The sequence below is a fragment of the Colossoma macropomum genome, unplaced genomic scaffold (assembly GCF_904425465.1).
Source record: "Colossoma macropomum unplaced genomic scaffold, Colossoma_macropomum, whole genome shotgun sequence".
NCBI lineage: Eukaryota > Metazoa > Chordata > Actinopteri > Characiformes > Serrasalmidae > Colossoma > Colossoma macropomum.
In genome coordinates, this window is record NW_023495761.1 from 1,448,205 (window position 1) to 1,460,355 (window position 12,151).

Sequence of the window (12,151 nt, forward strand, 5' to 3'; positions counted from 1 at the left end):
ATGATTTAGCAGACTTGTAAAAGCTACAAATGTAGCAGATTCGTACTGGATTAAAATAATGGATTTCCTTGGTAAAACAACTTGAACAGGCCTTTAGTTTAAGTAGTATAATGTACAGAAATGCATGATAAGGAAGAAAAGTGTGAAAAGAAAGGTACTGAGAAGACAGTAGTAGACTGATTAAAGAGAGAAAGATGAGAAAGTGAGCTTAAGCGTAGGGGTGAGTATTATTCAAAATATTTCAGTATGGATATCTTGATACCTTGACACTTGATGCTAACACTAGAACAATATTTTTTCAATACCTACAAAATATAATGAATTAAAAGTCAGTTATTGCATCAGTTTGCGATACTAATCAAAGGAGCTCTGCACAGAATTAAATAAGTGCTGAAATTAATACCTTACTTGCAGCCAATCAGCAGGTGAGATTTTAGAACAAGCATGCGTATTGGCTTACTCATGCTGATAATATTGACTGCTTAGGTATTGAAAATTGGCCTTAAATGACTCTGTAGTATTGAAGTAATTCTGTCAGTAAAGAAGTTCAGTACCCAGCTCTACTTAGGACCATAGACACATGACTAGATGGATAAATACATAAATGAATAGATGAGTGGTGAATAAAATAGAACAAAAGTTGATGAGATAGAAGGCTGGATTTTAGACTGTGCTGGGTGACAGACAAGGTTTCAAAATCTAGAAATGATTTACTGCGCCCTCTAGTGGACAGAGTGTTGATGTAGAGTCTAAGAATGCAGCAAATTGCACTGAAATCAACATTTTTTCTGAAAATAGTGAGAATAAGTCAAAATGCCTTGTCATTTTTTTCTATTTTCAAAAATTTGATCCAAAAAACCCAAACACTGTACTCCCTGTAAAGGATGTGTTAGTTTATTTTCTTATCCAAAATAAACAAAAGAAGTAATTTGATCAGGCGGGTTGAAACGTTTGCATAGGACTGTAACACTAAATCACGTCAGTGATCATGAGAATTGAAAGACTTTTTAATAATGAAAGGTTTTTTCCACTCATTACCTAGTAGTTAGCCTTTACTCATTTGCCTTGTAAATAGTTAATATTATAAAAAATACTGAATTGAATATAATATATATAGTGAATATATTATTATTATTATTATTATTATTTAGGCATTTGGTTGTGGTTTTGATTTTTGTTCTTGGTTGCCTCAAATTTGTTTCTTCAAAGAATATTGATTTTAGTGGATCAGTAGTAGCTTACAGGTGTTGTGTATGTCCACAGGTAAAGCGTTCCTGCGTGCTCGTCAGATGAACGTGGACATCGGCACGTGGGTGCGGCTTTTAAGAAATGCTATTCCAACAGTTAACAACACAGGAACCTACAGTCCGAGTTCAGCTCACACAATACAGTCTGGGTAAAACTCTCACTCATATCTAATCCAACGAGGGCTTAAAATAACGCTCATAGTGCAGTATATTGCTCCAGCATGTTGGCCTCATTTCTTTTTTATTTTCCTGTGCGTGTGTGTATGGATGGATGGGTTTGTATGTTTTGTGTGTGTGTTTTAGGGAGATCTCTGTGGAGAAACTGAGTCTGGACTGTGACTCTCCCATGAGAGTGGACCTCAGGAGAGACGTGACAGATGCACACACTCCAGTGAGAGATAATCTATATAATCCGTATAAGAGCTCTTAAAGTGACATTTGTCAAAAGAACAAATTTACACAGACCACAGGTGGGGGAGTGGGAGCATACTCATTTATGTGAGCAGATTGTCAGAGCTGGAGCTTCCCAAAAGCATCTGGGCACAAAAATGATTCTTAAACAGCAGAGCAAGCATAACACTGAACACCCTCTCTCACCCTTGTCTCTGTGGAGACAAAGCCTTGTATGTCTGCCTTTCTCATATGTTCTATATGAGTATTAGTGAATTACAGTTTGGAAGCTGTGAATATAAGGGTTACTGTCACTAGAGCTTGATACCTATGAGTGAGGACTGCATGCCTAAATTATCACACACATACCACAAATCACATCTTCAGTAGTCTCTAATAGATTTATTTATGTGGGTGTTCAATGTACTAGTAATGGGTGTACATGTTAGCTGCATTAGCCTTGTAGCTCCAGTACAGATCTACAGAAAGAAACTTGAGAACGAGTACATTTGGCATAAATTGTTAATATCGTTTTTTTCACTGAAAAAAATGCTGTTTCCGTCTTACTCTTTTTTCCTTTTTCCTTTTTTCCGTGTAAATGTCTCATGATGTCGGTAACTAACAAAATGTCGCCAAAACACTGCGTGACAGTCAGTGGAGCATTCCGAGTGCATGTAAACATAGTTGATGTGTAGTCAGTGTCATTTTGTGATTGTTGTTTTCATACCTCATCTAATTGGTTTTGTGTCCATTCTTTCTCTCTTGTACCGTCTCTCGTTGTTCATTTCTTTCCTTTTCTCCTTCCTTGCTTGTTTTCAGGAGAGACAGCCTGCCACTGAGCCATGCCCTCCTCAAGAATCTTCTACACCTCAGCGAAACAGCAGAACACACTCACTCAGCAGGTCCTCACACTCACTTTTATGCTTCACTGCTGTATTTTGCCCTGCTTGTTAAAACCTAATGCACTTAAAAAAACATTAAAATAATGATTATATAGACTGATATTTATACCAAATGTGTTACCATAGTGCAGAGTTCATATTTTTCCATTGAGAACATAACTTTCTCAGTATGTACGCAAAGAAAGGCAGGAAACTTGCCTTCAGATACAGAACATGCCTGCTCTTGCTAGCTAGCTAACTTGCTTGAAATGTTTAGTGCAGGAAGCTGTTAGCTAAAATAAATGATATTGGCATTTAAAATCATGATGGTGTCAAATTAATATTTCATACACTGTCAAATATGGTGTACCTGTTGTAGTAGTATGTAGCATTCTGCTGTATTAAACCTGTGTTTTTTGTGTGGAGCTGTTAATTTAAGGTACCTTTACTTCAGGTTCTCGTTAGCACTGAAAGCTAGTGTTGACTTAGCAAGAAGGCCTTAACAGCTTTACACGCTTCCACACAGGTTCATTCCAGCTCATAGTAGCTTTGCAATTTTAGAGAATGAAGACTCAAATCTGACTGGTGAAATCTTATGTTTTTGTGTAGATGGAGCTGTTTAGCTTAAGTTACTTTCAGTTCATTTAATTTAGAGGCTAACATTAGTTTAGCAAGAACGCTAAACCACCAGCAATTCTGGGTCACTGACGATGCGCTGAGGCACGTTTGGAGGATAAACGTTGAAATCTGAGCGAGTGAACTCGAGGGACAGGTGACAGAGACAGAATCTTTGTTTCTGCTCAGCCTCATCTCATCTGCTCAGGCTGTAACATGGAGACATCATTCAGGGTAGTGGGTGCTGAGGTTTAGGAATGCTCCTATGCCGTTTGTAGTAGTGTCTTGGGCATAACTATTACATAAAAATAACAATTTGTTATTCAACATAGATTAATTTTTTGTATTTTAAATAAAGATTTTAGGGATAATCATTAACTCATACATGTTATGTATGTGTGTGTGGACCTGTAGCAAACAGAAAAAGACACCATTGGGGCTGCAGGACTTCAGATTGATCGCTGTGCTCGGCAGAGGCCATTTTGGCAAGGCAAGCTTTGTCCTGTACTTTTTCCTCTTTTATTTCTGTCCTCCTGTTTCTGTGTGTGTTCGATGTGGGTATTCTTTCTTTTGCCACTAAAACAGTTTTGTCTTTCTCAGGTGTTGCTGTCGGAGTATAAGAAGTCAGGCACTATGTACGCTATCAAAGCACTGAAGAAAGGAGACATCGTGGCCAGAGATGAAGTGGAGAGGTGAGTACACAAAAAACACAAAACCAAATGAATAGTGAAGAAAGAAAGAAAGTCCACTCAAAACAAGCTCTGTTCGGTTTGTAGGACATTCTTTCAAATAGAGTTGGAGTACTCAAGGAGAATGGGTTCATTTACTCTTTTAATGCAAACTGAAATATAATGAAATATCCTCTGATACCAGGATATATTCAGAAAAGATTGCGATATTGAATGTTATCTGTACTGCGCACGGTCAGCTACTTTCAGGTTGAGAGGAAATTCTGTTGCGCAATTATTGCTTACCTCATAAGTGGAATGTTGACTAAGACACACTGTTTTCTTTACAGCTGCTTTCTAGCAGCTATTGTGTGTGTAAGTCCCAGATGTGAAAAACAGACAGAAAGAAGAGAATGATTAAGTAGTTCATGTTATTAGTGAATCTCTGACTACTTACTGTTTTTGTGTGTCTTTATTGTTGTGCTCTCTCTCTCTCTCTCTCTCTCTCTCTCTCTCTCTCTCTCTCTCTCTCTCTCTCTCTCTCTCTCTCTCTCTCTCTCTCTCTCTTTTTTTCTCTCAGTCTGATGTGTGAGAAGCGGATCTTTGAGATCGTCAACAGTTCTCAGCACCCGTTCCTGGTGAATCTGTTTGCGTGTTTCCAGACACCGGAGCATGTGTGTTTTGTAATGGAGTACACAGCCGGCGGAGACCTAATGATGCACATCCACGCTGACGTCTTCACCGAGCCACGTGCTGTGTATGTAGAGCATGTGATTAGTTTTAGTTAGTCAGTGGTCAAATGTTCTTTTGTCAGTCAGGTGACTCTCCCACTAGCATAGTTTTAGCCAAGATTTATTAATTAATTTATTTATTTATAAAGAACCAATACATTTTCCCTACCACTTTTGAAGGTTTGACGTAACCCTTAGTGTCACAGTATCAATGGAATCTTTTGTTTTGCCCTGTGTTGTGTCCGTTGGGTTTATGTAAGTGTGTTGGCATATAAGATATATGTGTGTGTTATCTCATGGCATCTGTGCTTGTTTACAGGTTCTACGCTGCCTGTGTTGTGCTAGGCCTTCAGTTTTTACATGACCAAAAGATTGTATATCGGTAAGTATATCCTCCAAATGTGTTTATATTGTGTCCTGTCCACAGTATACTCCTGTTGTTTTATCATATAATATGTTATATATAGTTGTAGTTGTACAGTAACTTTAATGTTGATCGTGTTCTTTCTCAGGGACCTGAAGCTGGACAATCTGCTGCTTGACACAGATGGATATGTGAAAATAGCCGACTTTGGACTGTGTAAAGAAGGTAGGTTTTTATGTATATTGGTGCTGTTTGACCAAAACCTTGCTTCGTCAAAGTGGTAACTACCCAAGAAGAGGAAAGCGTAACTTAAAGTTAATGTGAATCAGAAATCAGAACGAGACAGGAAATGAAAACAGAACATTTGGGCGGGAAATAACTGTGGGCAGGACATGCGTTTATCCATTGGGATTTGATTAGATCGGGCATTCGAAAACGAGCATGGAGTCAGACCAGGACTCTAATCTGCAATTAATTGTGGTGGACTACTCACCTCCTGCAGCACTTGGCACCCATGAAGAAGGAAGTAGTGGTAGTAGAGAAGGCACAGAAGGAGGAGGGGACAGTATGGAAATTATGCACAAAATATATTTATTTGAGCCTGTACCTGCAGCTCGGAGCAGAGTTGGTGATCAGTGTTTTCACTCAATGATGGGCAGGGGTGGTAGGGGGAAAACATGCTATAATAATGATTGGTTAATGTATTTTTACCTCGCCCTTGGTATACGATGACTTATCCAAAAAACAGAAGTCATTACACTTTGATCAAAGATTATGGAGAAATAATAATTTTGTCTTTTGAGTGGATTGTGTGTTATATGAGCAACTACGTAAACTAACAAGGTAAAAAACAGTCCATTTCATTGGTTGAATTTAATGTACATTCACATAACTACATTTAACAAGTAATTTTGGCCTATTTCTGTTCGTCCAATCATGATGAAATGTTCGCATAATGTGAAGCACACCTGGCATTTTCAAGTAGCGTAAAAAGTTAAAATGAGTCTCTCTTTTAGGTATGGGATATGGGGACCGGACGAGTACGTTCTGTGGAACTCCAGAATTTTTGGCTCCAGAAGTTCTGACGGACACGTCTTACACACGAGCCGTGGACTGGTGGGGCCTTGGAGTCCTGATCTATGAGATGCTGGTTGGAGAGGTGAGAGAGATAATGTAGTACAATTCCCAAAGTACAAGTGGTAGAAGTCCCCAAGAATTTTACATTAGAAATATGAAATCATACACTATGATCTTTTGAACCATAATGTTCAAAAGTCTGTAGGGAGTTTGTTCTCTTTTTGCTGCAGTAACAGTATCTTCTCTAAGGGACTTGACACTAGATGTTGGAACATTGCTTTAAGGATTTGAATGTGTTCACAAGAGCATTGGTGAGGTCAGGTACTGATGGATGATTAGTTCTGGATCACAAACATACTCCAGCTCATCCCAAAGGTAAAGGATGAAGCTCCACCGCTGCTACACTACCCAGTGCTGGGGGCTTTATATGCCTCTAGCCAGTGTTTGGTGTTGAACATGGTGATATTAGGCTCATGTGCCGCAGCTCCATAGCATTAAATTCTATTGGCAGTGTTTTTCTATGGAGTTTATATAAGCTGTGTGTGCTAATAAATTCCTGTGTCAGCAACCATAAAGTCATTAATTAGAAAGCTTGTCTAGACAATTGTATACTTTTGATAGTTGATACTTTATTTGTATCAGTTTTTATTGTTTCAGTGTTACCGAAAAATTGGCGCCATATCATAAATGAGCCATTAGCAAGTTACCATTTGTCGCATCGTCCTTTTTTTTTTTTTTAGAAAGTCCTGTGATGTCCACACTTTAGCCAGTTCCTCAAAGCGCACAAAATATGCTTGTTTGCTGTTGCTGGTTGTAAATGTGGGTGTTTATACTCACTTGAGGAAGTGTGACAAAGTCTGCAAAACATCTAGCCCATTATAAATAGAAGGTTAAAAATTTCTCACTTATTCATGATTTTTCTCTGGTATGTCTGCTCCCCGCCTTCCTCTCCTTCTTTCTCTCCCTGTCTTTTTTCCTTCTCTCTCTCTCTCTCTCTCTCTCTCTCTCTCTCTCTCGCTCTCACACTCTCTCTCACACTCTCTCTCTGTCTCTCTCTCTCTCTCTCTCTAGTCTCCATTCCCAGGGGATGATGAGGAGGAGGTGTTTGACAGTATAGTGAATGATGAAGTCCGTTACCCACGATTCCTGTCGTCTGAAGCTATCGCCATTATGAGGAGGGTGAGTTTCACAAACACACACACACAAAAGCTCACAGAGCAAATCATGAACTGATGTATTTGTGACTGTATTAAACAGTTATGTTTACACACTTTGTTGCTGTTTCTGTTACTTTTTTTGGGACAAGGATAAAATGTTATTAATGTAATTGTGTCTCATGACATAATGTAACATCTGATAGTGAAAGGTGTGAAATGCCATCTGAAATGCACACAATGTACAAGTCAGCTGGAGTTTTTGAATGATGTAAAAAAAAAAAAGAAAAAAAAGATTTTGATGCAAAAACAACATGTAGGAATGCTGGACTGTTCAGTTTGGGAGTTCATTCGGGTTTGTTTTGTGTTGGTTTACAGCTTTTAAGGAGGAACCCGGAGCGTAGGCTGGGCTCAGGAGAGAAAGATGCTGAAGAGGTCAAGAAGCAGCCTTTCTTCAGGGTATGAATGAGAGATTTCTGTCTTCATATTCTCTCAGTGCAGTGCCTTATAGCTACTCTTTCTGATTTCATGCATGTACTGCATCATGCAGAATTTAGCTAGTACTCAGATGTTTTTGTACAAAACGAAACAAAAGTTTAATTTAATTATAGTTTAAAGAGGATTTCAGATTTTTTTTAGTGTATGCTGAGGATGAGATGATGTGTATGTTTAGTCCCTGCCATGAGTTTGTATGATCCACTTGATTTCACTAAATAATTTTACTTGCAAGCTTGAGCTAATTAACAAATGTACCTTTAATTAACCAATATACCCTTCAGAATATGAATGAAATGTCCAGTCAGTTGTATTGCAGTTGCAGGACTAGCTCAGGTTTGGAGATCTCTGGTTTGGATGTGACATATGAGTGCATTTGGATTAGTGTCTCAAGATTTTTCAGAGTAAAATGGGGGTAATGGGAAAGTTTTTTCTAGTTTGCTATAGTTCAGTTGGAAACAAAGTATTGACTGATTAATTATAGCTGACATAATGTACTTTTGAATATGATAAAGAACAGTTTCTATAATACATTAACAAGTTGATGATAGATGTGTCCCAGGACTACTTTTGAACACGTATGCATTTATGGAACATAATAAAATGTAGTTTTCATAGCATTATATTATTTCATAGTATATTTTATTATGTTTGTATTGTTTTTTTTCCCCCACAAGGCTCTTAGGTCAGCTTTAAGTCTTTTAAGTACAGAGTATGTTGGGAAATGTCTGTGTATGTCCATCTCTAAGCAAGGAATAGTGTGACTTCTGTATGAGAAGTTTTTTTTTTTAATTGTACTATCTCTCCCATTTACTTTCTCTTAGAACATGGACTGGGAGGCTCTTCTTCTTCGGAAACTTCCTCCTCCTTTCGTTCCCTCTATTGGAGACAAAGAGGACGTCAGTAACTTTGATGAAGAATTCACGACGGAGGTGCCGACTCTCACTCCGCCTCGGGAACCCCGCGTGCTCTCGCGCAAAGACCAGGACAGCTTCCGCGACTTTGACTATGTCTCCGACCTCTGCTGAACTTCCTTGAATGTCACAGGGAGGTTGAGGGCCACGTGGAAGTTGTCCAGGATTATTCTGTTTTCTCTTCGACTGTGATACCGGCGTAGCTATGCCATTACCACTACACTGTGACTCGGCGAAAAATAAGGGCAGGCCATCTTGGCTGGCTTATGTATTTTATGGACGCCAGAATGACGTTTGCAGAGACTACGGCTTGATGAATGTGTGGAGTTTTACGCTGTAATGGAGAAAGAACTACACAAAGGACAAGAAACGAGAGATGGATAGTGAGAGAATCGTGGACTCGGCAAGAGAGGAGGTGCTAAGGGCCAACTAGCAAATTTCCAAAACAACAATGACAGATAAATGTGTATTTGAAAGGAAAAAGAACGTGTGGTCAAACGTAGTCTTTCCCATACCGCCTCTTTCTGTCTCTCACTTCTGCCTTTCAAAATCATTTATTAATGGAAGATCGAGACACTGAGAGCTTCCCTCCTTACCTGTGAGGTGTCTGAACCAAGTGAGACTTTTTACACACTGTGATCTCTGAAATGTTGCGAACGGAGAATGAAAATGCCTTAACTTTATACTCTTTCCCTTTTAAAACTTTTAACTTTGAACTCTTTTACTTTGAAGCATGTTAGTCAAAGGAACTGAAAAGGTTGCCTTGAATGGACGGTGTGATGTGATGAATATAAAAAAACACAATTGTAAGAATCATGAACTAAGGTTTATATGAGCTAATATACATAAGCAACATTCACTGCTTATTCTGGATGTATCTAGTATTTTAGAAGAGCAGAAAAGGTGAATTTGACAAAATTGGCCCTCAAATATGCCAAAATAGAGGACTCTTTGAACAATGGATTGTACCCACCATTTTTACCGTGAAAAACAGGAAACCCTAATTTAAGACTTAAAGGAGTTTAAAAGATGGAGCATCACTATTCATGGATTTAGTCAAGTGCAAACTTAATTTGTGGTGTGAATAAAAAGCCCACAGGATCTAAAATCTCTATATGTGGGCTGATTTCTAGAAAAGTTTTTAGCACATGTGAAAGGCACTGATCCTGGACCAGTACTATTACTCTGAAATTCTTAAAGGAATACTCCAGCGTTTTCTGCTACATGTATGTTGTTCCATCACTTACCACAGACAATAATTCTGATGTGTTTCCTGTACTTAGAAAACAACAGAAAACCTGTTAGCTTAAAACTCTTTCAATAGAAACCATTGAGCAGTTGCTGAATTAGACCATATTACACAAATTTAAAACTCCAGCTGTTACACTTTAACATTAAAGGTCTTAGGATGAGACAGACATGAGAGGAAAATGCTGCTAAAGCTGCTTTATAAAGCTTTAACCAGGTTTTCAACACTGAAGCCAACGGTAAAAAAGCAACTGCTGTGTTACTGTGTTACTACTGTGTACATGGCAATCAGGCCCACTATGCTGATAATATGTTGCTGCAAATGACGGATACTGGATGCATTAGATAACTTAGGATAATATTTGATATGCAACTTGTTTGTTTAAATTCTGAAACTGAAATTAGCCAGAAACAGACAAAATATAATTCAGCAAACAAAATGGGCTGTGAAATGCTTTACAGTCTGGCTGGAACAATACTACATTCAGGTAAAGGTATAGCAGGCATGTCAAACTGGGGACCTTCTGGGCCAAAGAGCTGCAGATACTAAGGTTTACCCTCATCTAATGCTCAGTTCATGAATGCCTTGCTAATTAGCCGAGGAGCTGTATCAGATGTGTTTAATAAGGCAGTATGCCAAAGTCTGCAGTGTGTGTATATACATACATATATATATATATATATATATATATATATATATATATATATATATATATATATATAATCAAATAACGTAATATCCATACAGCAGAATGGCTACTAAAAGCTCATAATTTAAAGAAAGAATTATACAGATTATACAGATTTATAAAGATTATACAGATTTTACAGATTTATGACTTAATTTACAAATACCTGTAACTGAAGAATTCATGAAAATTGGCAACAAAAATATGTATTTCACTTACACTTTACTGAGAAAATTTAGCAACTAGTCGGTGGATTCTATTCTAAATGCATTGCAAGTCACTGGATTTCACTTCTTTTCTAAGTACAGAAAAATGTAAAATTATTATCATCAAATTTATTGACCATGGTAACTGATCATATGCAACATGTTGAAAAACACTGGATTATTCCTCTTAAGGATTGGACCTGATTTTACTTTTAAAACTACAGGGCTGCTGACAGTTCTTGGTTTATTTTTTTGAATAGGAGGTTTTATTGTTTCATTATTTTTAGGTGGAAATGTATGGCAAAGTCATGCACGTGTTGTTTTTTTTCTTAGCAGAATTATTTTTACTTTAAATCCCTTTTTTGAAACCACTGGCTTGTCAAATATTATGGATGGATTTTTTTTGTTTTTTTTTTGTGCAAAATTAATTTTCACTTTTTCATACCACAGAAACATTAATACACTGTGATAAATATGTAGCACAACCTTTAGTACGGACTTTGGCTTCAGAGCTTATTGACCTTAATGGCTCACCCATCACAAAATCAGAGACGGCTACCATCCACTCCGTAAAGAAGTTATACCAGTGGTTTGAAGGTCAGTGTTGAATCTGTTTGGCTGCGAATCAGTGTGTCCAATGTACGACTATTACACACCATCAAAACTCTTGAGTTAAGCTCTATTTATAAAGACTTGTTGGAATGACTGCTGTGTCTATGTTTCTGTATGTCTGCATTTCTGGCATCCCAGTGTTGCATTTGGAAATTTAGAAGGCCACAAATGTTATAAACTATAGGCTTATCACGTTGATCCTTATTTTTCCATATATTTAGTTACATGGGTCATTTAATTTCCCACAATAAATATTCCATAATACTGCGAATATTAAAATTATGAAAATATTGCAATCCTACATGGTATCTCTAATGTTCCTTGAAACATTCCCAGAATTTAGAAACGTTTCTCTTCTCATGGCTAGTGTGTTAGCTCGAGGCATAAATATTAGCTTGTGGCTAGTGCGTTAGACCAGGGCACTATAGAGCACAGTCTTTGTTTTCTATACTGCTAAGACACTAATGTGAATGGATCAGGAAAAACTCCGCTGTGCCATTTTTAAGTCTAAAAATATCATACTTTTATAATTATGTTTGCAAAAAATGAATATTTTGGTAATCAATTATTCATGTGCATTAAGATCGATCTGCCAGTAATCGATTAATCTGCTTAAATGTGGCCTGTAAATGTGAAAAGCTGTAATAATAAAATGTTTGGCAACATTCTGACAGACTGAGGTATTGTTCACCAAGAGTTCAATTATCACCACAGGAAAAAAAAGTGGCACTAAAGGTGGGCAATACGGCAAAAATATATTACGATACTTCAAGAAGAAATGTTCACGATATATGTCAGTGTTTATTTTTTCAGACATCTGATCAGTTGGAACAGAAAAAAGAGGGATATATTTAAAATTA

At 37.5% G+C, this 12,151-nt stretch overlaps 1 protein-coding gene across 3 annotated transcripts in view; it reads left to right on the forward strand.

The window, feature by feature from the left end:
- The window catches only part of pkn1a (protein kinase N1a), a 65,912-nt gene extending 54,527 nt beyond the window's left edge, over positions 1 to 11,385 (forward strand). For 2 of the 3 annotated variants that reach the window (XM_036563410.1, XM_036563409.1), the window contains exons 11-22: positions 1,264 to 1,396; positions 1,551 to 1,638; positions 2,457 to 2,539; positions 3,548 to 3,623; positions 3,734 to 3,825; positions 4,382 to 4,558; positions 4,852 to 4,914; positions 5,045 to 5,121; positions 5,913 to 6,055; positions 7,045 to 7,152; positions 7,506 to 7,586; positions 8,447 to 8,650. In XM_036563410.1, the coding sequence (XP_036419303.1) occupies positions 1,264 to 1,396; positions 1,551 to 1,638; positions 2,457 to 2,539; positions 3,548 to 3,623; positions 3,734 to 3,825; positions 4,382 to 4,558; positions 4,852 to 4,914; positions 5,045 to 5,121; positions 5,913 to 6,055; positions 7,045 to 7,152; positions 7,506 to 7,586; positions 8,447 to 8,650 (1,325 nt within the window). Of the gene's footprint in view, positions 1 to 1,263; positions 1,397 to 1,550; positions 1,639 to 2,456; positions 2,540 to 3,547; positions 3,624 to 3,733; positions 3,826 to 4,381; positions 4,559 to 4,851; positions 4,915 to 5,044; positions 5,122 to 5,912; positions 6,056 to 7,044; positions 7,153 to 7,505; positions 7,587 to 8,446 lie in introns of all 3 variants that reach the window. The other variant, XM_036563408.1, reaches the window with a different exon arrangement.
- The last annotated feature ends 766 nt before the right edge of the window (positions 11,386 to 12,151 follow it).